General features: G+C 32.5%; 1 protein-coding gene and 1 long non-coding RNA gene across 2 annotated transcripts; both read left to right on the top strand.

The window, feature by feature from the left end:
* Nucleotides 1-19,077: 19,077 nt before the first annotated feature.
* Nucleotides 19,078-20,917, top strand: LOC143054245 (uncharacterized). The gene is made up of 2 exons (XM_076227174.1): nt 19,078-19,263; nt 19,900-20,917. Exons 1-2 carry the CDS (start codon nt 19,226-19,228, stop codon nt 20,471-20,473), a joined length of 612 nt encoding a protein of 203 aa, XP_076083289.1. The 5' UTR covers nt 19,078-19,225; the 3' UTR covers nt 20,474-20,917.
* Nucleotides 20,918-21,866: 949 nt separating this feature from the next.
* Nucleotides 21,867-23,927, top strand: LOC143054244 (uncharacterized). The gene is made up of 2 exons (XR_012971611.1): nt 21,867-22,495; nt 23,126-23,927. It is a non-coding gene; the product is annotated as an uncharacterized LOC143054244 (long non-coding RNA).
* The last annotated feature ends 3,070 nt before the right edge of the window (nt 23,928-26,997 follow it).

Below are 26,997 nucleotides of genomic sequence, written 5' to 3'. Positions count from 1 at the left end.
TCCAATGCAAATGTAAGGTTAAAGTCCGAGTTAACCTTTTCCTGTCATTTTTTTAAAAATCAAACATCTCGAAAAAAAAGCTCAATAGCCTATCAATATTTTTAGCTTATTATCTTGTTTCTAAAAAGTAAAATCACTGAACTCCTAGGAACATTCAAAACGGAAAGCTCCCAATCAAATGGCAAAATCAATTGATAAACAAACATAAAACGAATGAACAACTGTCATATTCCTGACTAGGTACAGTGTATAGGCATGTCAAATGTAGAACATAGTGAATTGAACCTGGTATTATAGCGTTAAACCTCTCATTTTTTTACTAGTTATAATATCTATTGTAAATTCTTGATTTTTTCAATTTCACCCAAGTACATCCTTAATATAACGTATTTATTTAAGCATCAATGATGGGTCTTTTTGTAGGCGGCAACGGTGTATTATAACGTTTGTACTAATCAAATTTCTGGTTTTTGCACATGCAAAATATCGCCTTTTGTTTTATAGGTCGCGATGTTTTCATTGAAACCAATGCTTGCAGTATTGAGTTATGCTCCTTGTTACACTTGCCATTTAAGATTTTGTTATCTTACCCGACGATAGACCATGTTGATATCGGTCTGTATAACATCCATCTTGGGGTAATCGAAATCTGACTGTTTGCACTCTCATGTTTTTTTTTTTATTCCGTCTTTTTTTTTTTTTTTTTTTTATCCCTTTTTTTTTTTTTTTTTTTATATTTATTTTTGTTCTTTTATAAAAGTTTTTTTTATGTCTCTCAGCCTTATACGAACAAAGCCCGTGGGTCTTTTAACCTAATTTTGGAAATTATATTAGTCAAAAAATGTAAAACCAAAACCCTGTTTAGAAATAGAACCAACCAAAATTTAAAAAGGGTAGATTTTGAAGATACTAAGGATGATGACTTTCGGATTTAACATTTTTCAACAGAAAGATTCTCGCATAACAATACCAAACTAACATACTTTAAAAGTACAGACGTGAAAATTTTAGCATCAACCTAATATGTAAAACTAAAGCAACAACAAACCAACGTCATATTCGCGTGATGAATACATATCTCTTCTGAAAAGGGCTTGTGTGATCATCGATGACTTTTCTGAGAAAGCATCATTATTGTCACATAAACAAATCGATCATAATTATTCGCAGTCTGGAGAGATATGATCACAATTTTATTTTACGTTTGCAATCACGAACAGGTTATTAGGTGAGCTTAAAACAGCTTACAGTAGATGCATGACGCATTACCGGTATTACCAAAGTGTATTGTTATCAATATCAAAAAGCAATACTTGAATTTAAATCAATCAAGGATTTGGTTCCTGAACTTTTCTCCTGTTATAATTTACGTTCAGCTGATGGAAAACTATTTTTTCAAATCTTCCTAAGTCATTTTATTTTAAGTAAAAATTTACATATTCTGGTTCTCAAATATTGAATAATTAACGATAGAATAATGACATAAAGATGAGTTATAGTTTTACACATGTATCTTTACAAACGAAATGTTACATTTTTTCATAAATTGTTCTAACAAATATGCTTTTGCGTAAATATTTATATAAAATTGTATGTTGTTTTCGTGTTTTAATGTTGTTACTATTTTGTAAGGTCTCTCAGGAAGATTAGTTAAATGTACTATAAAAAATTGGATTGATATCCTCTTCAAAATATCCTCTACAAATAAGGCGGCGTTTTGCATTTGCGCCGATCTGCATTTCATTTGCGCCGATTTTTTCTTTCATTTGCGCCGATTTTTATTTTCATTTACGCCGATTTTTTTAACAGGTGAATTACAGGAAAATTACAGGTGAATAGATAAAAGAAGATGTGGTATGAGTGCCAATGAGACAACTCTCCATCTAAGTCATTTTATTTTTCATTTATCATTATAGACCTCTTCCGTTAGCCACTTGTACAAATGTAATGAATTGTCAATTATAACATGTATATAACTGTTGTCCCCTGCTCACCACGGGGAGGTGGAAGATAGCCAACAAGATACATCTCCAGACTTTTTCCTTGGCCGTACCCGTAGTTCTTTAGCCTCTGTCTTTCGGTCAACTGCTACATGGTTGTGCTCGTTCTGTGTTTTAACAATAGTCAGACCGTCATCTGAATCCGTGGTGACTCTGGCTTTTAACGATTTTATGGTACTTTGTAAGATATGTTGTTATGTTTCAGGACACTGACCTTCCGATATGTATAGCCATCGATGATCAAAGAATTGACTCCTTGGCTCGTTTCAGTGTGCAATATGTCAATAATGTTACAACGAAGTTTCAGAACAATATGAATCAAAATTAACTTAAACAAAAGTGAACAACATTTATAACCAGATTTCACCAATGGTATAGTACACGTACATGTACAAGTATTAACTTACCTGTAAATCTAATAAGAAGCAAATATAAAATCGGCGTAAATGAAAAAATGAAATCGGCGCAAATGAAAAAATGAACATTTTTAAAATCGGCGCAAATGTCATACGCCCAAATAAGGATTATTGAGTAATTTATTTATTTGAACAGTGTAAACTGGCTATTTTTACTATATTTTAAAACATCTTAATAAGTAAGAATATATGTAAATTATACAAACTGATAATTTTAAAGAATAATTTTTAAACTTTACATTTTGACAATTGCAAGCTAAGTATCGCCTTGCTGTGAACTCTGAGACTAATTTGATAAAAAGTTTTCCAGAATCGAGTTTATTATGAAGAGCTATATGCAAATATAATTGTACAACATCAAAAGACAATCGATGCACGGGAATGCACTTTCACAATAATTTGTTATTATAGCGAAATCGCGATAAGTATTTATATAAACTAATCATAAATGTCGATACCAAGATAAAATCTTGTATTTACGCCAGACGCGTGTTTCGTCTACAAAAGACTAATAAGTGAAGCTCGTATCCAAAAAGGTTCCAAAGGCCAAATAAAGTACGAAGTTGAAGATCATTAAGGACCGAAAGTCCTAAAAAAGTGCCAAATACAGCTAAGGTAATCTATTCCTTAGGTAGAAAAGCCTTAGTATTTCAAAATCCTGCATGATCAATTTCAAAATGTGTGCACGGAACAAAATCTTTTTTTTTGAATATCAAATGTTTTTCAAGTTGTTAAGGTTTTTAGTCATTTGATAAAGCTACAATGTTGGAACATCTGACTTCAACGAAATCATTACAAAGGAAGTATTATCTCTTTCAGGTGCCCTTGACCCTTAAACTTCAAAAACTTGAACCAACTTTAAAAATATTTTATATTCAGATAAGAACATTTTGTTTCTTTCACAAATTTTGAAATTGATGCAGGATTTTCTTACGTTTTCTTTACAAATATATATTAAGAGTGCTGTCATAAAGGTTATCAGAGAAAATTATCAGAAGGCAATAGTAGTGTACCGGTGTTACAAAATGACAAAAAGAGGAAAACGAAGGAACAACTGGAACACTGTAGTGCAACAAAAACAAACGCCAACGTACATAGAAACGAACTATTTGATAACGACTGCACTATTCCTGACTTGGTACAGGACATTTTAAGAAAAAAATGTGGGTTGAACATGGTTTAATGGCATGCCAAACCTCCCGGCTTTGACAAATTGAATGTTAAAAAATATCGCTAAAACACTACGTGACAGAAATACAACACAAACACACGCAAGAAAGGTTATAAGAGAAAACATGCATTCCCTTGAAGCATTCAGTTTATACTTAAGACTACTTATTAAAGGCTGTATAAGGTTAATATAAAAGTTAGATTATATCATAAAGAATGATAAATCCGTAAACGATAACAAAACAGTGCTATGACGTGTGGCATCGAATTTTAAATGGCAATTAATAGTTCATCTCATTCATAGTTTGTAACAGCATACGTCAATGTAACTATCAAAACCGGAACTTGATATTCTAATATAGAACTTAATTTAATTAGTGTTCCGTTTTTGCTGCCACTTTGTTTAATCAATTATCTTAGAAACAATAAGAAGCGAGAATGATATGGATTATAACACCATCATCAATCGAATATCCCGGGGAGAAAAGAAAAGAAAAATAACAACGATATAAAACGCAAGACAAAAATATGCATTTAGCGTCACACACACAAAAAAAGACCAATAAGAAGAAGACAAAAGTTTGCATTAATGAGTAAATACGGTTTACGGTAGATTATGAATCGGGTGAAATTAATGGCGTATTATTTGTATACAAAGTTTTGTCTGAGCGTTTGACTTTGTTTTTAATTACCGTAAAGTTTCAAAATAATATTATATGTACAAGATAGTTTGTTTACGTTTCAGTGATTTAGATGTTTTAATGTAATGTGTTCCTTCATGCAGAGATAGAAATTTTCATTTTCAAATTGTTTTAACCGTTTAAGACAGATTCATGCTGATAATGCCGCCGAATTTGTTACTGTTTATTTCAAACAAGGAAAATAGTTGTCAAAAAGTTATTAGCAGTATTCCCTGTTTATTCGCGATTGGAAAAGTCTCTTGAAGATAGATACGACATAATAAGTGTTGAATTTCGTTTTCTACGCGTATTAGTAATCAAAAACTGGTTATTACGTTTTAAAGTCCTTCACCTTTTTACATCGAAGCTTACGTTTATTATTTGTACCGACAATGCATTTTCAAATCAACATCTAGTACATGTCTTGCTATCTTCTTTGTCAATAAACAAAGCCATGCAGAAAAATAAAACATGTTTTAGTAAAATAAAACATGTTTTAGTAAGATAATGTACAAGTACAATTAAACAAATGTTGTTCTCTTTCACGTCTGCGTAGTTGTTGTTCTTTTCATGAACTCAGACGCTGAAAAGTGTATTGTTTTTTTAACGTTAACAAGTTAATCACAAAGTTTAGGTCCAGTTGTCCTTTTTTTCTTACATGGGTTTCATAAAAAGATGGGGATGAGGTATTTTGTGTCATTATGTTGTTTCGTTTACTATGTTGTGTTCTTACACTATTGGTACCTATTGAAACGTTTAAAACCGCTGCATTTGTTTGCACCTGTCGTAAGTCCTGATGTTCAGTGGTTGTTTTTTGCTGGTGTAGTTCGTACGACTAGTGTTTCTCGTTTTCTCATTTTTACGTAGATGAGACTGTCGGCTTTCATGTTTGTAGTGAGCAAAGGCTTTGTGTTGAAGACTATACTTTAACCTATAATGGTTTACTTTTGCAAATTGTGACTTAGATGAAGAGTAATCTCAGTGGCTACCATACCACATATTTTTATCTATATGTAAAATTGAGAATGTAAATGGGGAAACAGACAACAACAAAAGGTCACCAATAGTTCTTCAATGAAGCGCGAAACTTAGACCAACTATTTATATAGCCAGAGGTATTTAAACGGCATATTGCCTGTAATCAAGATTGTCCAACGAACTTTCTCTGTTTTGTTCTATAAACGATGACGGAGATTGGTGCCTCTCCTTTAAAGACTGTAATATTATGTATTTTCATATTTCTAAATGACACTAATTAAAAGACTTTCAAAATCTTAAAATTTCAACTTAAGACTTGAAAATCAACTTTTCTTATCTCGATATTTTGACTTTACATTTAAGTTTTAACTTTTAAAATCTCGAAATATTGCCTTTTAAAAGTCCTAGTAGCTTTAAGTTAAAGTACGAAGTAAATATTTCAAGTTGGTGAAATTTTAAGATTTTAAATGTCAAATTTTGACTTTGAAAAAAAAGCAATGTCAAATTGATTTAAACTATGTCCTTAATACGTTTCCGTGTTACTACAATAAAGATATTATATGCCAATAAATCAAGTTACATTAAAAGTCACAACAACAACAACAAAAAACGTACATATATTAACAACCATACACATAGTGCGCTGTACATAGTTATAAAAAAACAAATAAAAAATTATCCACAAAATTACCCTTATATATACTCTAATATTATTAGAGGTGTTCCTGTCTATAGGAAGCTTATACAAACAAGAAGAAGAAGAAGAAGAAGTTACATTTTATTTGCTTTTGATATATAAAGAAACAAATAAATGGCACCGAGGAACCAAGGAAAATGTATGAAAATAAGAACCACGTAGAGGCATAATTTTATAACTGATAGAAAATAAATAAAACAATATTTGGCAAAACTTTTAGGAATGTTGGTCCTTAATGCTCTTCAACTTCGTACTTTATTTGGCCTTTTTAACTTTTTTGGATTCGAGCGTCACTGATGAGTCTTTTGTAGACGAAACGCGCGTCTGACGTATATACAAAATTTAGTCCTGGTATCTATGATGAGTTTATTTATGTGGTTTTGGCATAATATTCTACTGAAACAATTTTGAATATGTAAATGAAAAAAAAAATTATGTAAGAAAATCATTTGAAATGAGACCACTATACACCTCTCCAGTACATGGAATAGACGGATGCAACTATCATGATAGGCCGGTCTTTAATAATGAGTAACCCCATACCATATGTGTCTTTCTATGTTGTGATGTTACATGTACATGTACATTATTATTTCAGGTTTGGGTAGAGATTGGCGCCTGTCAAAACGTTTAAACCCGCTGAACCTTTCCTAATTCATGAATCTGCTGTTCAGTGGTAAACGTTTGTTGATGTGGTTCAAATGTGATTCTCGTTTCTCGTTTTTATATAGATTATATCGTTAATTTTCCTATTTGAATGGTTTTACACTAGTAATATTTTAGGCCCTTTACAGCTTGTTATTCGGTGTGAGCCAAGCATGCGTGTTGAAGGCCGAACTTCGACCTATAATGGTTTACTTTTATAAATTATGACTTGGATGGGCAGTTGTCTCATTGGCACTCGTTCATATACCCCATGCATCTTCTTATATATATAAAAGGCTTCGACATGACATAATGTGAAATAATTTGAGCGAAAAACTGCATAAAAATTGACGACAAAGACAGTAAACCATGCTTTAATTATAATGTAGAGCAGCGAATATGCGATTTTTTTTTCAAAACAAATGCGTCAAAATCATTACACATTTTCCCGATTACGAATTGGACTGCACTAGAAAATCATTAAAACTTTTTATATTGATTGTTTAATTGACACCTGGTAAATTGATTTGCAAATATTGTATTACCAATGAGATAAAAGATTACGTCAGTAAAGTATTGATCATGTTTCCTTGTAGTAAATATTTATATATACATGTGTACTCTGTAAATTAAAATTTAGTATTACTACTGTAAAATAGACAATAACAATACGAAATTACGATTTCTTCACATGAGTAATCTAATAAATACATTTACATTATGATAATCACCAAATGCAAATTACCACCATGTTATGGTTTTTAATACATGTCCAACACGACTGATTCCATGCTTGGAGCGAGGGCAGGATGATTACGCTTCAGTCGCACTTAATTTTATTAACCCCAACTGTTTTTCTAATCCTTTCTGTACATGTTTTTTTTTTCGCGGTTTTCCCCGACTTTCTGTGTATTTGTCGATCACGTTCATGTCCGTCTTGTCACCCTTTCGTCACATTGATGTTTGTATATTCGTAGTAGAAAACACAAACGACATGGGGATATCCATACATGACTCAAAATCAATACAGGCACAGCAAAAAATAAGAATAAAATACACAAAAATGTGTGATTTTGGCTAGTGTTGTTTGTCAATATTTCAATGTTGACACGTTTATCAGTGGCGGATCCAGGTGGGGGGTCCGGGGGTTGAAACCCCCCTTTTTTTTTGGTGATCAATGCATTTGAATGGGAGCATACAGTTGGACCCCCCCTTTTTAAAATGGCTAGATCCGCCACTGTTTATGCTAGTTCGTCCGTCTAAGTTTCCGCCAAGGACTTTTCTGTCCTTCTGTCAATGTTTTGGCCACGGTGATGTCGGTCCTTCTGTCTATAATTTAGCCATGGACATGTCTGTCCTATTCATGTTTTTGCCACGGTGATGTCTGTTCTTCTGTCAACGTTTTAGCCAGGGTAATGTCTGTCTTGCTGTCCATATTTTGGCCACGATGATGTCTATCCTTATGTCAATGTTTTAGTCAGGGTAATGTATTTCCTTCTGTCCATGTTTTAGTCAAGGTAGTGTCTGTATACTGCTGTCCATTTTTTAGCCACGATGATGTCTGTCTTGCTGTCCATATTTTGACCACAGGGATGTCTGTCCTTCTAACCATGTTTAAGTCACGGTAATATCTGTCCCTCTGTTCATGTTTACCACGATGATGTCTGTCCTTCTGTCGATGTTTTGGCAAGGGTAATGTCTGTTACTCTGTCTATGTTTTACCAGGGTAATGTCTATCATTTTGTCCCTGTTTTTGGTCACATTGTTGTCAATAAATTCATTCCTGTTTTGGGTCAATCTCCTATCCTTCTTTCCATGTTTTTGTCACTTTCTGTCCTGTCCATGTTTTGACCACGGGGATGTTTGTCCTTCTGTCAATGTATAGCAAGAGTAATGTCTGTCTTCTATCAATGTTTTAGCCACGATGATGTCTGTCTTTCTGTCAATGTTTTAGGCATGATGGTGTGTGTCCTTTGTCCAAGTGTCGGCCACGGAGATGTCTGTTCTTCTGTGGATGTTTTGGCAAGGGTAATGTCTGTCTTATATCCATGTTTAGCCACGGTGTTGTCTGTCCTTCTGTCCGTGTTTGGTCACATAGTTGTCATTGTATTTGGTCATGTTTTTCGGGCAATCTTCTATTTGTTCGTCGATCACACGTGACCAACGTCAATTAATGTCTTTTCAATTAAGCTTTAATGAGCAATAGAAGTGCATGATAAAATGTATGGTTGGTTAAAACCAATAATATAGCTAAGTTTATCGTTTTTCTATGTATCTGAAATACGTCAATGTCCGGAACCTCTTCGGTTGTTGATTCCAGTTACTTTAATATCGTAATGGTTATGTCTTAAAGTTTGTAATGTTTATGTATGTATTTGGACGATTTCAAATATGTCCTATCGTTTGTAAATTTTAGTTTCCGTTGCATTTGATAAATTTCTTTTCCCTGAACGATTTAATTTAGGAGATTGACGTGTAATAAAGGAATTAGATGAATACAGTAATGTCGATCAATTGAGTTCATCCACGGTTATGTATGTGGCACGAGTTGCTGCATGATCACAATGGTTGAAAGTTCTATTACATGTAAGTTGTTTGTGAAGTGAAGTTTTTTTGTTTTTTTGTTTTTTTTATTTTCCTATGATTCATTGTGCTGTCATTATCTTTCAACTAAGGGTTTTCATTAATGTTATGCTTTGTATCTTCTGGTGTTGCACCGGGCAGATCTAGGTTCACGGAATCTGTCGTGGTATTCCGATCGGGTATCTTCTTTCTTGCCTTTGTTTTTTTTTTTGCTGTGGACGCTTTTTGTATTCTACAAGCTGAACTAGCTTGAATTCATAAAATGGACTTAAATCATATTTATACTAACTTAAAGGAAGAACACGTAAAATAAATACACGTATGTGTGTATCAACATTTTACATGACGTAACTAGTATACGTCTAACTAAAGCCCACCTTCAGGTTTTGAAATTCCGAGTTGCGTTTTAGAACCATTGTTGGCCTTGGTTTTTTTCTGATATAATGCCATGCACAAATATTACAATTTGGGGTAGTTACGTTGTGGCATCATTGATATTTGTCCAACATGATCCATATGACAACTAAATAAAAAGATGATGTATATGGTATTTGCTCATTATTAACGGCTGTGCGTTAAACAATTGTTGTTTTGTTTAACATCTTATCGTCCTTTGGTCTCTTGTGAATCATGAGTTATCCCACTGCATGGCCATTGCAATCATATTAAAACTCTTTCATTTAACATTATTTTAATGTAAGGAATAACCCATTAAAAAACTATCAAATAGTACAAATTATTTTCTAGCAAAACATGTTATCAAAATTTTAATTTAAGAAAACAAATTAGTAACATATTAGTAACACACTAAGTTTTTCTTCTAATAATTACACGTTATTGATACATTAATTAATTTTTGTTCATATCAATAATTGTGGATAATTAAGTTTTTAACAAAGCTACTATTTGATCTTGTTGTGATCTTGTGTTAATAATTTAGATAATTATACATAACAAAATAAATTTGACAGAATTGACAATCTGCATAATGACGTCAATATTGTTTGCCGACAAGGGTATACCCAAACCTAATCAAATCTTAAATACAAACTATTTACCATGTCATTCAAACATGTTTGTCAACGCTCAAGGTCTTTCTTACTTCATTTATCAATTTGAGTATTGAAAAAAAAGAAAAATGTTTTATTAGAAAATAGACTTTACTGAACATAAAATTAATACAGTTGCACAAAATCTTTGGCTTCGAAAAAAGAACTCTTTGAGGGCCCGTAGTTGGCCTGTTGTAAGGCCAAATTTCTGTCCCTATCCAATATTCCCTCATTTTCCAGTGGCAATCGAAATTTTCCCGACCATCATTCCTTAAGGCCTCTATTATGGCAAGACCTACATATTGTATTTATTGTGAACTTGTTCTCGTCCTGAATATGCATGAAATATTTGCCACTGGACGTTAAGCAACCAACAATCAATCAATCAATCGAAAAAAAGAACTTAAACGCTTATAAAAATCTGAGACAGCAGATTGAAGTTTGTAAAACAAATCAATATACTTGTACAATTACAACACTTTTTCTGCAACAAATTTTTAGGGGCACTAAGGCAGGGGGTGGTAGGAATATTTTGATTTTCCGGACAGTTGATATCTCATAGAAGTAATCGTGCACAAAAAATGATGGACATTATATTTTCTTCCAAACAAATACAAAAAAATATAACAGGTTATAACGTGTACAAAGCGAAAATATTTTTTTGCGCAGTTTTCACACAGCAAAGTCGCTCAAAACAAATAAGCAAGATTTGTCAAAATTGAAAGAGAAATTGGATAAAGAACAAGATTATCTGAAGTGGGTTTTAAACACACAAAGAACTGAATGCATAAATGGACTGACACTGATGAAGGTCATATAATAATATCTGTCAACACAATTTCATTTCATCTTGTTCCTTTATTTTATCTTTGATCGGTATCGTTGAACAAATTATAAATTAGGGAGCTACCATTTGATTTTTATGGGGGGCTAGGATGAAAAATTTTGTCCTGCATTTTTTTTTTAGTTGTAATCTCTGTTCTGCCTTTTTATTTTTCACTCTATTCTGTCCTGGCTTATTTTTTTTTTTTTTTTAGTTTATCCTGACTTTTTTTTTACCTAAATTGTCATCCTGACTTTTTTTTTTTTTGCAAGTGTCTCATCCTGCCTTTTTTTTTTAATCAAAATTCCTGTCCTGCCTATTTTTTTCAAATTTCATCCTAGCCCTCCCCCCCCCCCCTCAAAAATCAAATGGTAGCTCCCTTATTCTTTAAACATTTTTCCCTGTGTGACACTGTTATAGATGTTAAAGGTTTGGCTTCGGAAGATTCAAGCACACTTCATTTGTCGACTGACATATTGTTATATTGCTAATCTAGTTAATACATGGATCATGTTTCTGACGTCATTATGTATTGACCGCTGCCCACAGAGGTCATTTCATGTTTGCTTTGTACAGACAATTGATGATGCCAAAGATCTTTTCAGATAAGAAATTAAGCACTTGTAAATAAATTGTTCGTGACTGATTTCTTGAGAAGTACATTTTTTTGCAGGTTAATATGATCTCTGCAATAACAAACAAAGTAACAATGTTAGTATCATTGAACTGTAAAAAGGGTCAGCATGAGTCCTAATATCTTGACAAAGACAAGAACTGAGAATCTTCGTCCGCTTCTCGCTGTGTTGAATACACATTTGTGACCTTCTGCTGTTTTAACTCTTTGGTCGGGTTGTTGTTTCTTTGACACATTCCCCATTTCCATTCTCTATTTTATATGGTATACTTACCTTTAAATGAGTATTAACAAAATTGAATGATCGCAGAAATTGACATTTTTATGGAAACATTTGAAAATAAGAAGATGAAGTAATTAAGGATGAAAGGATCAGAATATAGAAAGTTGTAAGTCATTGTGTACATTGCCTTTAACATGGACCAACACCCTAACCATATATAGTTAGCTTATATAAAAGTGTCCGGAATGACCAAATGTGAAAATTAAGAAAGCAAATCTAATGGCCTAATTTATGGTATTCGCAACAACAACGAAAACCTTAAGAAAGACAATCATCATCTTTGTTCAAAGGATTGTGGCATATTTCATAATTTATCAACTTATTGATATCAAACCCAGGGTTTGGGGCTTGTTGGTGTTGATAAATATTTAGTTATCTGTGTGGTATTTTGTAGACTGCTGTTTGTCTTCTTGACAATTTTGGTAGATTTTTGTCATTATTTTGTTGTTTCCTATTCGATATATGAGTTCCGATTCTACATATAGTATATTCCGACTCTATTTTTTTTATAATAAATATGATTTATATTCTGATAAAAAGCGAGAATCAATCTCCCCTGTATTTGCAGAATGAGTTGAATTTTTACAACTGTTCAGTGGATAGTATCACATCTCCATACGTGTATGCTGCGGTTCTAGCATCAGTATGAGGTTGTGCATAAATATGGGATTAAGTTGGTGGCTTATAAGCAAAATCAAAATAGAATTAAATTTTGAAAGATTTACCATTATAAATGTGTTTGTCTTTCAAGTATTTCTGTATGATTTTTCTTTGTTTGCTCTTGTGGTTGCATGGTTATCCTTTTTTCTTTTAACTAGATACAAAAATGTATGTTCGTTTTGTAGTTGGGTGTTATTTATTTTTTTAATTCTGCGTTTTAAGAAGAAAGTAAACGCCGAATAAACAGGGAAGAAAAGAGAAAACAAACATCTCTATTAATCGTTTCCTTTAACGGTCAATCTACATTATCGTTAATACTTCAATGGCTTTACAATCTTATTAACTTGTCCTTCAACGAGAAGATTACACGCCGACTTTAAGTGTTTGTTTAAATTGTATCATCTTAACTACTGGTCGGCCTTCAAATTTGAAAAGGCGTTGTTTTGATATTTTCAAAACTCAATGTTGACGTCACAATCATCGATCGGCTGAAAACAAGTGGAATTACATTTCACTAACAATATATTGTTATGTAGCTACCCATGTTCAATTTGTTATTATTTATTTGTATTACCGAAAGAAATAATACAAAATAAAATCAATAATTGCTCTTGTCACCTACTCATATACATGTATATCAACTTTTTCAAAGTAGATACTTGTAATACGTCAATCAACGACGTCATATTTTAAATTTTATTTCAGAGTGCGAGATATCGATAAGTACTTAAATAAAATAAACATGAGCATACCATCTCTTTATTAACCAACTAAGTACATTATTGCCAAAAATGACTGGTTATTAAATACTTGATACTCTATTATTTGCAAAACAGACAAAAACCAATTTTGGTTATGGCAAATACATTGACAAAACAAAACATGATTAGAAAAAACATATTTTTTGTAATGACCCTGATTTTCTGTAATGGCCCTGTTATTTCTGTAATGGCCCTGTTTTTCTGTAATGGCCCTGTATTAATGCCCAGCTTGTCTGTAATAAGCCCAAGTAGAGTTTTTAATAAAGTTAATACATTTAAGCTGTAAAGAGCTTTTTGTATTTTATTTAATTTAGTAACCAGCAACAAACATTAAATAACCATATAAAGGGATCACTGTTCATCCTGTTTTTCAACACATAACTTCTTTCAACTTAATATCTTGGATATTTGGTATATTTAAAGCTTGATCATGGTGAAGTACAAATTAATTTTTTTTTTCAAACTAAGCTAACATTAAAAGAGTAAGAGAGTACATCAAGTTGGCAGCAACACATACACTTTTTTCAGTAGGTTAATAAATGTATTAAAAAATGGGTGTTTTTATAATGGCCCTGTTATATGTTCTTGGTCAGTAATAATGGCCTTGGATGTCTGTAATGTCCCTCGGCGTTGCCTCGGGCCATTACAGACTTCCTTGACCATTATTACAGACCTTGGAATATAACAGGGCCATTATATAAATACCCATTCAATAATACTATAAGATTAACTGACAACTAACATATTATTATAGTGACCAGTGTTTTAACAAATAGGTTATAATACCTTATCAATATTTTCTAATACATGTACAATGTACACCCGGCCTGTTCGGCCTATAATCCACTTCACTTTAAACATTAATGTCAACAGTACAACGAACAACATTAAGCAATTTAAATAATTTACGCCAACAAATTGTTTTATCTTTATGAAAGCTTGCAATAAAAGTTGCTGACAAAGTATAAAATAGCTAAGCTTTTCATCTTTTTATGGAACACATATGGTCTCTGAGATTAGCTTCCGATAAATTGTCACAAAGCAATGTAACTCTATAAGCTAACAATTAAGTTACTATATATGAATGAAATTGTTCTAGTTCTTTAGGGTAAATAATTGTTTATCTTACGACCAAAAGGGATCTTGACCTATAATGGTTTGACGTTACGCGCGATGTTCGTAACTCATTGGAAAATCGGTGTAGTTGGCAAGATGCAAGTCCAAAATATATAATTTTGTGATATCATATTCTTTGCTAATTGTACGTATTTCAAAAAATAATGTTTTTTAAAATAAAAACGAAAAAAATAATTGTTGAAACTATGTTTTATGCTGCATGCGACAAGCTTAATTTTTGAAAACCGGATATGTTTAGGCTGTCCCGCGTAACATATTTCATTAATTGTAACCACTAAACTATGATTTTCGTCTAAACTATTTAATATTTTGGAATACGGTTTTGGAATACGGTTTTTTTCATTATTTAACAGATTGGTTCCGTCAGTCTTTTATGCATTTTTTATAACGTTGTGATGACGTAATAGAAAATACTAGAACACACCCGTATATCGCGGGTCCGTGACTGAATTAAAGTATATAACTATGCGCAAGCCTTATTTTAGTATTAGTATTGTCATCTGATAAAGTCATGCTGATTATAAGATACACAGTTTTCTCTGCTTTCAAATCTTTCTGTTTGAACCCGTCGAACTGGAACTTATCAATCATTGATAATATTAATTATTTGGAAAACAAAAGGTCCTGGAATGGAGTATTTTTTAATCAACAGCATTGTCCTATATTAGTTATAAATATTGAATTCTTTGATTCGCTGTTTTACGTCATGCCCGCTTACAAATTGAAAACTGTACCTATACGCCTTATTTTAGTCCAGATTTTTAGTATTCGTATTGTTATCTTAGAAAGTCTAACTGATTAAAATACTACAATAGGTAACAATTTGACAATTAAGTAGTGTCAACCCTGTGATTATGACCCGTGTAATACTATATAGCATATTAATCCTGAATACACCGTTTGGTGGTGCGCCTGTCCGATGCGGAACGTAGATAAGGTAATCGGTAACAGGTGAATATACTATTGGTATCGGTATCGGACTCGACCCGGAACTTCTTAATTATTGGCAATATTAATTACGTGGAAAACAAAAGGGCCTGGAGTGGTGTAATTTTTAATCTACACCTTTGTACTATATTAGTTATATATAAAGTTGAATTTTTTGATTCGTCGTTTTTACGTGATGACGGCTGTAAAATTGGACCTCGTAATTTTAGTATTATAGATTCGTATTGTTATCTTAGAAAGTCTAACTGATTAAAATACTACAATAGGTAACAATTTGACAATTAAGTAGTGTCAACCCTGTGATTATGACCCGTGTAATACTATATAGCATATTAATCCTGAATACACCGTTTGGTGGTGCGCCTGTCAGATGCGGAACGTACAGATAAGGTAATCGATAACAGGTGAATATACTATTGGTATCGGTATCGGACTCGACCCGGAACTTCTTAATTATTGGCAATATTAATTACGTGGAAAACAAAAGGGCCTGGAGTGGTGTAATTTTTAATCTACACCTTTGTACTATATTAGTTATATATAAAGTTGAATTCTTTGATTCGTCGTTTTTACGTGATGACGGCTGACAAATTGGACCTCGTAATTTTAGTATTATAGATAAGCGTTCCATACTACAAGGGCAAATCTGTCCCACGGGGAAAAAATTGGGATTCCAGATTTGAGATTCAAAAAACATTATCTCAAATGGAAAAAAGTTTAGTATTTGTATTTACTACATCAATCTTAATTTGCTTAATATTATGAATTTAAAGACAAATATCCTGAAAAATGATATATGGTAATTTATGAGCGATTTTTCAAAGGCTTACAAGGTTGTCGCACCGCCTTTTTTGACGTAAATACGAACTCAACTCAAATTTACGTCAATTGTTTTCTTATAATGGTAGAATTTTATGATTTTTTAAAATACTATTTTTCTTAATTTTTCAAAAAACTAAAATACATCAATTAAGTAGTTAAAAAGCACCGTCGATTTTGCGGAGTCTTACAAAATGTCGCACTTGCTTAAAAACAACGTTTCAGTAGAATTTTTGTTTGAACGTTACGAAATATTCGCGACATTGTGTTACGCTTACATGTACGAACATCGCGCGTAACGTCTTTACTTTTATAGATTTTTATTTGGATGGAGAGTTGTCCCATTGGCACTCATACCACATCTTCCTATATCTAAATAATCCACCATTTTTCTCCAAGAAAATGCCTGTACGAAGTCAGGAATATGACAGTTGTTTTCCATACATTTAATGTGCTTGAGCTTTTGATATTACCATTTGCTAAAGGACTTTCTGATTTGAATATTCGTTTCAGTTCGGTGTTTTTGTTAATTTATTTTTTCTGTATTTATTATGCATGTTAGTCATGTCAGTACAAAAACACCAACTACCGAACGAATGATACATTTGAACATTTTGTAATCTTTCTGCATCAAGAATAACTCAGATAAATTACAATGCAATTAACTAATATTGGGATAGCAGCTTTCAATTAAAAGTATCATGTTATTATCATGCTCAATTAAGCCTCGTAATACGATTCTGACGTCATAATTGGTTTACTATCATTGTCCCCCATTGTTGATGGTAGTATTATTATCTATTACATCGTAGGATACAGAATGAATGAAAAGAATAGCAATGAATATAGAACAGGATAAAAATAGACAAGCAGTCTAAAAAAATACTTGTTGACAAACAAATTACGCAATAAGCATGTTCTGCTTTACAACGTCACTGCACATCATTAAGACTGCTTCCTTTGGCTGAAAATCATTTCCGGAGACATGCTTTTGATTCTAAAATTATTCAATCAGCAGTAGTTACAACTGGTTCGTTTATAAAAGAAAAAAGTAAAAAGATACCTATAAAAAATATCAGAGAAAAAAATTAAGACACATAAAACCATGGCCAATAAAGAAAGAAAGAGAAAAAGACAAACAATGGTCAACAAATAAATAAAATAGTCAAAGCAAACCAAAGATAAGGCAGCACAAAAAACTCACTAAAATCAGGGCGAGCTCAGGAGCATAAGAGGCATTAGCACGTTGTTACTTCATCAACAACAGCCAAGATGACAGAAAGAAGAGCAATTGTGAGAGTTTGAATAAAACATTTCAAGAGCGCTATTAAGTCATGTTCATTTACGAGAAAAAACAAAAGTTGATTAATTACGTTGAAAATCAAATATGTATGACAATAATACATTATATTATACGAACCACGGCGATCAAATACATGTGTGAACATAACAGATTTAAATATTTTAATTGCACTTAATATCGCTGTTGTACGGAGCCCTGTTGGTCTCACACAGATTATAAAGTGTCTTTAAAAGTCCTGCGCTGTAGATGTGTAAAGTCTAGCGCTGGAGATATAAAGTCTAGCGGTAGACTTTACATCTTCAGCGCTTGACTTTACATCTCCAGCGCTAGACTTTAGATCTCCAGCGCTGGACTTTACATCTCAAGCGATGGACTTTACATCTCCAGCGCTAGACTTTACATCTTCAGCGCTGGACTTTACATCTCCAGCGCTAGACTTAACATCTCTAACGCTAGACTTTACATCTCCAGCGCTAGACTTTACACATCTTCAGCGCAGGACTTTAAAAGGCACTTTATAATCTGTGTGAGACCAGCAGGGCTCCGTAATGTTGTTTTACGTTGAAGTGAAGAAGTTTAACTTCAGAGTCAATGTTGAGTAAAACATATTTGTTTTTTTTTTTTTTCATTCATAAATTTACTTTTGAGTATAAATAATATTAATACTTTATGTTTACTACTTTTACCAATTTATAATCAATTACTACTTCAATCAAGTTTATTGATTGATTGATGCATGAACATGTTAATTACGTCCAGTTACAAACAGTTCATTTTTGTTTGTACAAATTCGGTACAAAGTATTGTATTGTAGAAGTTTTCCCTGTTTAATTCATGAACTATCATGTTTGTATTTTGTCTGTTTTTTTTTCTTGGCTTTTTTTTTTTTTTTTTTTTATAGATTTCATGCATTTACCACTCGTTATACTATTTTCTGCAGGTTTGTTACAAAAACATGTACAACAAATCAGTTTATCCTTTCTGCATGCTACCCCGATAAAGCTTATCTTGTTTATTGTAAAATGGTCAGAGGACAAATGTACTGGCCGATTTAAAACCTTTTGTTTTTTACCATATATGGAAATCCACAAAACAAAATAGTACTAAAATTTTACATTGAATCACAAACAAAACATTTGACATGTTTGTCCATTTTAAAACAAAATACAGTATCAACATATATATGTGAAAGTACTTCCGACTAAAGACACAACACACTGTATATATCACCACTCCGAGATGAGTTATTGACTTATTATACCTATACTATATTTGTTTATGACTCATACATACAAATACTATAAACAAAGCATGTTACATTGGTTGTTGACAGTGTAACTCCTATCATACCAAACAAATTTTAGTACCTTTAACTATATGTTATTGTTTACCTATAGTGCGGCGAACTGTTGAAAATCAATGGTTTACACATTAGCTAACGACCTTGACTTCTAATTTAAGATCCCGGTGATCCTCGGTAATCTTCGTCAATCGATAGCAGTCGGTTGAAATATAAATAGCTTTGCTCAAATCAAGCAACCAGTGTGTTTTGATCTTTCTGGCAGTGCATACAGTATCTCGTCTTATTCATTTACTTGCCGGCTGTAATAAGATACATCGTTGTATCTGTGTAGAGAAAATGCCTTGCTTGGATTTGGCTTATTGTGAAATGGAACTGTAAGTATTTTGATTATTATTATTTCTCACATTTACGTATTCTAGTCGTGGCATTGAATGGTGTTTTTTTAAATGGATCATTATTTGTCTTAATTTTATTTATTTTTTATTGTTATAACAGTTTACTGTTATATTTGTGGTGTTTCTCTCACGAAATAAGATCATTCTTGTCTAATTCTTGTATGCTATGCAGAGTTTAGCGGCTATTTCAGAAAAGGGGGAGGTCTGGGGTTTGACCCCCTTTTTTCATTTATTTCTTTTAACTCGTGTCAAGTTTTTGTGATATATTCCATTCATCTATTTTCAAATTGAACCAATTAGTACACACACTTCTATAATTGTCTGGCTCGATGCCTAGGGCTACACCAGCGTGTGACTGCAAAAATAGTTACGGTTGATAATGTACAGTGTTATGAATATTTTTGTTTATATAACCATTGTTGATAAACAATAATGGTTTACTATAAAAAATAAAACGTGGTGGTACATGGCTATGCATAAAATCGTTTGAAGTCAAGCCAAGTAGGTGTGTGAGTCTGACCGTACATATTAATTTTGATAATTATTTACATGATCATGATGATATAGACAATTTGTCCATACATACTTAATGTTTTCTCTTTTTTATACTTGCAGGATAAAAAATGTATTTGATGGCAAAATTCCACAAATTCCTATGGTAGCACAGCTGAAAAATGGACGGTCAATAATTGTTAACTACATGACGGACAACCAAATATCCGAAACGTACTGCATGATTCAAGAGGCAGCTCAATGTGGCGAAGGCTATGGCATAGATGAATTCGAATCGGAAGAAGAGTTTCGAATGGAAATCAAAGACAGTGACTGCTTTGCAATCACATGTAAAGAATCGGGACTTCTTTTGGCTGGATTTATTATTGCAGTTAGCAAATTTTATAGAGGACACGGTGCTATGGCAGACCCATTTGTAATTGTCAAGCGAACCGAAAGGAAACAATACCTCGGAGAATTTGCTCTCAGTACAGCTGTCAAATTTGCAACTTGTCTGGGATATTTTGGGATGTACACCGATACGTTTTCAAGCAACAAGGGCATGCTAAGGATTATTGAAAAAATAGGGGGGTTCCAGAAAGTCGGTATTCTACCGGTTGGCGGGAAATTACAAAATGGACAGATAGTGAGTTCTATAATATTTATAAAGTATTTGAAACCTATGGAAGGAAGCTGATGAAAAGTAACATTTTTTAGGACTTCATCCCACGAAGTTTGAAAAATCTAACGTCTTCAGACATTATCTGGAGTGAAACAAACATGGTTAAAACGAGGTAATGCAGTAAATCCAAAAGACATGCAACATTTGTATGACGTAACAATTAGACTTTTGAACATTTAATTGTTAGTACTGACTGTGTTATCCGTAGCCTATTGAACTGATATGTGAGCGAACTTTTAATATCTCAGAGGTCGGCAAAACAGATCATGTTTGAATAAACACTGTATAAGATCATTAAACTTACATGACGTCGTAGTTCATTGTCACCGGGATCAACACATACGATTTAAACCACCGAAGGTTGTGTTCCTTAATTTATAAATGGCCATATTGACATTTTATTTAATAATTCCAACGATCTCAATTTATTGTTCCATCGAAATAAATTTATATAAATATTTTATTTGTTTGAGTTTATGTATATACATGTAACACAATGCACACACTAGAAGAACGGGTTATGCAATTTTACTGAAAAAGAATAGAGAAAAGAAACGGGGAATGTGACAACAACCCGACCAAACAGCAGAAAACAATCCCAAGAACATACTTAATTTGTGAACGTTCAGAGTATATTATCATTCGAATACAAATTCTCAACTTTAAAAACGTGCAAACGTGCCCGTTCCTTTGTCAGTGGTGGGATATAGATCAGCAATGTTGGGTTGCTGAACCATTTTACATTTCGTGTTATGTCTATGGTCGAAGATAAATTTTTACAATTTTGTTTTTCTTTTGAACTTTCTATGTTTATTTCAAATCTATAATAATTGTATGTTCTGGAAGTTTTCATTTATGTGATCGATTGGTTGTTGGTTGCTTTACGTTCAGTGGTAAAATTTTCATGCATATTCAGGACGATCATTAATTTTAAAAGTATGCACCTGCTATTTTCATGATTATGGAATTGTTTAAGCATTTTGTTTTTCTCATTTTCCAGACTTTCATTTGACTAATAAGTACTTTTTCATCAATATTTAGTGACTTGTATTCTGATTAAAATATACACTGATACCATCATTACGGTAGTTACGCCTTCCTCTAAAAAAAGCAATGATTGCTTAACCTTTGCATATTGTTAGTTGAATCCCATGTCTTTCTAGAAAAAAAAAATGAGGGTAGGTTATAACAATGTTCAATTTTAACCCATTAGTCAATGCTAAAAAGACAAATCTTTCGGTCAAGTTAAGCGTACAAGGTACATGTACGTAGTACAGAATATCAGTGCAAGTTAAAACTCTTTAAAAGTTCCAGGCATATAATTGTTGAAAATATGCTCGAGCCCTATATTTTGATATTTAAAAACAAATAGAAGTGCATATAAATTAACTTCACATTATACATGATAAATTTTTTTCATAACTTCCTGGGACTATTCAGAAACTTTAATAAAAGTAAAGATTAGTAAAATCGATCATTCTTAAAACAAGAGCAAATACAGACAAAAATGATATCATTCAGATATTGTATCTATAAAATAAAATATTATACCTACCTGCCTACCCATGACAAAAAATGTACCGAGCCAAGTTATTTTATGGGAAAGAAAAATAAAATATTTTACCTACCTACCTACCTTGTTTCAAAAAATAGGGTCGGAAAAGGGCAAACAAACAATATTTTAATTTAGGCCTGACCTCATTCTCATGGTTCATTAGTCTTTATTTATTGATCTTGGTTAATGTTAAGTTTATGTGACAGTTGTGATAAAGCTTTATACTTAGGACTATCAACATATTATCAATGATTAGTAAAAGAAGGCGAGACATTTCAGCATGTGCACTCTTCTTATTAAACACACATTAATATACATCATGTACATTAAACAGCAAAAAAAAAAAATGATGCAAGATGCCATTCAATAATAACTTTTACTCTTTTATGTATAGGACAAGAACTATAGAAGATACAGAGAAATTATAAACAGCAGAAATGATAGGCAATTTAAAATTTGCAGAAGCAAACTAAACCTAAATGGTAAGGCCACTTTTATTTATTTTTTTAAAGTTGTTGAACTTGAAAGATGATAATCATGATTACTATAAAAATTAAAAGATGTGGTATATTAAATATGAAAACTATCATGGCTTTAAGAAAGCAATTGTAGGCCTGTGACGACCTTCAATAATGAGAAAATCCATACCCTATAGTCAAAGTAGGCAGCTATAAAAGACCCAAAGATGAAAAATTGAAACAATCCAACATGTCCAAACTGTAAAACTAATTGCCTAGTTTATTACAAAATAAATTACAAAAAATAAATATAACCGGTATGAAACAACAACAACAACAACCACTAAATTTTAGTGTCAGACTAAACTTACAAAAACTACAGGCTCTGAACTTTGGACAGGCACAATAGGAATATGGCAACATATGATGTAAATTTCCTGCAAACACAGACTGGACTAATGTAAATCAACTAATTTTTCGCGACTACTTTATTTTGCGTTTTATACTTTCTAGTCTACATCACAGCTAATTATTTTTCGCAAGGTTCAAGTTTACTTAATGAATTTTAATAAAGAAAGCTACATATGAAAAACATTTATTGCTGTTTCTCTCTCCATTTATAACATTTTATTTGTTTATTTTGTGTATTTATAGGTGATCAGACATCTTGGTTTTCACGATCAATAGGTCATTACCGAAGAGGAAACTTAAAGTTGAAATTTATTTACAAAGTGCATAATTGGATTAATTTGAACTGGAATGTGTGCTTTCCTGCAAAAAAGAAACAGGAAATTTCATCATTATCACATGATAATGCCAATAAACAAAATGGAGTTCTATCATAGATACACAAAAACACTTTTGCATAAAAGCAACAACATATTATATATATTATTCGAAAGAAAGGAGAATGCAGAACAAATACTATTTTGTTGTTGAAAAAAGGAACACCAGTTTTATCCGCTCATTTACATCGCTCCCTCATATCAAATATACGGAAGAAGATCATTGAAGAACAATTTGCAAAAATGTTTTCTCTTAGAATTGAAGGAAAATGTTAAGTGAATGGAATAATGTATTCACTGAATTCTTACGTAGTGGATTGAAAACTGTACACAAGCTGAAACAGATGAAAATTTTAATTTAAAATAACACGAAAAGTGTTTATTTTATTATTTAATCTGCAAATATATAAACAAATTCTTTAGAACACCACAAATGGTATGACATTCAAATTGGTTGCTTATTAATGTATTGCATTGAAACAATTACATGAATTACAAAGAAAACAGAATCATTTGCTACAAATTTTTGTTATAAATCATAGTTAAATTTTATAAAAAGTATGAACAATACCTAGATCTAAACAGTCAGACTTTATCAATTTTCAATGTCATTAAAATGTTGAGTCAAACATTTATGAAAGTTTTGAATATCATTTGCATCAACTATACAATCTTGTAATAATTATATTCATACTGTTTGTATACATGGTATAGCGAAGAAATGTTTAACAAGAACAAATAAGGGAAATTTGATGTTCAGAAATTTCTTTAGAGGAAATTTGAAGAACAATGATTTCATTAGAGGAAATTTGTTGTCTTGAAGGAAATCTTTTTCCCTTGAAAAAACAATTTCCCTTGAGGAAAAAACAATTTCCCTTTGAGGAAAAATCTTTTTCCTTTAGGGAAATTTGATTTCCCTTGAGGAAAACAACTATTCCTCTAAGGAAATTGTTGAAAAAAGGGGCATAACTTTTTCAACAGTGGTGCTAGAGCCAAACAATTTTAGGACAAATATCAGGGAACCAATACCAACCAAGTTATCAACTTCATTTTGACTTAACTCCAAAAATTAAGGTGAACAACTTTTGCACTCAGCGGAATTGCAAACTTGTCCCGGAGACAAATCTGCTTTTCTGAGATGTTTTACAAGGTTCCAAAAATGTGTTATCCCCTACAGCTTTCCATCCAGCTAAGGCAGAAGTATATTCTCTTTTATTCTCATATATCCAGTATTTGCAACAAATTGTAATTTTTCTGAAGAAAAAAATTCAAATGGAAAATAATGTTTGTATTGTACATGTTGTAATATAGTATGTTCCCATGGGAAGAAAAATTGTTCCTATGTGAAAAAAAATTGTTCCCATGGGAAGAAAAATTGTTCCCATGGGAAGAAGATTTGTTCCCATGGGAAGAAATATTGTTCCCATGGGAAGAAAATTTGTTCCCATGGGAAGAATTAATTCCCATGGGAACTTTTTGTATTCATCTTTTCCCATGGGAACTTTAAAGTTCCTATGGGAACTCTAAACTTCCCATGGGAAAAGTAATTTTTCCCATGGGAACTTCCAATGTTCCCATGGGAAATTCTAATATTCCCATGGGAATTATCAAATTTCCCATGGGAAATGTACTTTTAATCAGCTGCAGTGACAAGAGTGACAACAGTGACAAGTTGGGACATATGGCATTTTTTTAATTTTTCAATAATCTATCACTGGGCAAATTTTTTTTTGGATATCTTGTAAACCGACAAAGTCAGATTTGCCGATACCGGAATGGCAAATTTGTCCCGCACAGTGTTATTACTATTACAAAAAACTATTTATGAAACACCATTCCAAATAGAAAACAACACTACCATAACTATAAGTCTTATTTCAACAACAAAAATCCATAAAAAAAACGATGATAACTACATGTATATCAGGGCCAGCATTTAATATTCCTACTCCACAAAATAAAAACAAGTTATTCCATGAAGAACCAATCAGAATTGAGGAACATGAGGAACATGGTATTGTCTAATGTTATATCATTATAGTAACAGTGTGGGTACTTTAAAGGAAATATGAGTAATAACTCAACGAGACAGCAAACGAACGAAAAAATGAAAACCAAAACAATTCTGAACCTCTTCCGGAATATACATATGTACGTATCAATTATTTAACTCGTTTCTAAACAGAGGTTACTGATAATTTTTGCTAATTTTTGCAACCGAATAAATTTTTTTTTGTCGTCCGCAATGCTCCAGAACTTGGTACAGTATTTGTCCTTTTTAACTTTTTTATTCTAGCGTCACTGATAAGTCTAGACGAATCGTGCATCTGGCACAAATCGTAATTTTAATCCTTGCATCTATGATGAGCTTATTTACCTTGTACGGCAAGCATTCGAGTTCGGGCAATTAAACCAGGAAAAGGCAAGATAGTACAGCGAATCATACTTTCACCTGCATGTAATACGTACTTTCATATTTTTCTGTATCGTGTGGATTCACATAAGCTTTGGTAAAATGAGAAGGGGACGGACAAATTGGCACATACATGTAGATATGTAAATCATGCAAATGCAATCTGAATCCAATTTGATCTTCTAGATCAATATTTTACCAATAGCTGATCAAAGATTATAATTATTAATTCATCAAAATAGGGAATCATGCTTTAAATAACATTCATTGTGCGGTATATAATCGATTACAAGCTAAGGGTTGGCACTATGAGTGAGACTTTGTTTGTGTATTAACAATGCCGTTTGCTTATTTAATGACATTGATAAAAGAGTCTTTTGACACCCATTCCTATTTATAAACATTGAACTTCTATTCAACCGTAGTTGATTTTTTTTTGTGTAAAGTACTTTTAGAACTCCAATGTCCTTGGATTAATGTATTAATGGTGCATAATGGCAATTGTAATGCAGAATGAAAAGTCTTTAAGCCTCGGTCACACCTTACCGGATAGCTCGAACGGACGCCTAACGGATAACTTTTTTTCAATCCGTTAGACGTCCGTCCATATCCGTTGCATGTCCGTTAAGCGTCCGTTTTATCCGTTGCATGTCCGTTAAGCGTCCGTTTTATCCGTCGACGTCCGTTCTGTCCGGTGGAAAATTTTGAGCATGTTCAAAACTTTGAACGGACGTCTAACGGATAAAATGTCCGTTGAACGTCCGTTAGACGTCCGTTAGGCGTCCGTTTTGTACGGTACTCGTCCGTTTCGTTTCCGTTTTGTATCCGTTACGTGTCCGTTATACATCCGTTGGAGGTCTGGCAGATAAATTCACCAACGGACTTCTAACGGACGTCTAACGGATAAAACGGATGAGAAACGGACTTCTAACGGACGTATAACGGACATAACGGATGATGAACGGATCTGAAACGGATAAAATTGATGCCAATTGAAAATTTCTCGTCAGAAATGCCAAAAATATTTCTTAAGGTTCATGAATTCTTATTATTCATAATCGATCTTAGAGTAAGGGCACATCTTCACAATCAATCAGCTGTTAAACTTATTCAGGTCAGACACTACCCTTTAGCGGCATTTTGAAGAACAAACAAAATCCAGTTACACAGAACTTTGACAAATAGATTTGCTTTCATTATATTGCATGTTTTTTCAGTTTTGTTTGGTAGGATTTGCATGATTTTTTATGTGATAGTCGGTTAAAAAGTTCATCAGAGCTCATGTTTTGTCTGTTATTATGTATATATATGCCGACTCGAAATAAAAT

This window comes from Mytilus galloprovincialis, chromosome 12, assembly GCF_965363235.1.
Source record: "Mytilus galloprovincialis chromosome 12, xbMytGall1.hap1.1, whole genome shotgun sequence".
NCBI lineage: Eukaryota > Metazoa > Mollusca > Bivalvia > Mytilida > Mytilidae > Mytilus > Mytilus galloprovincialis.
Note: the sequence above shows the minus strand (reverse complement) of the source record. Positions and strands in the feature narration are given on the sequence as shown.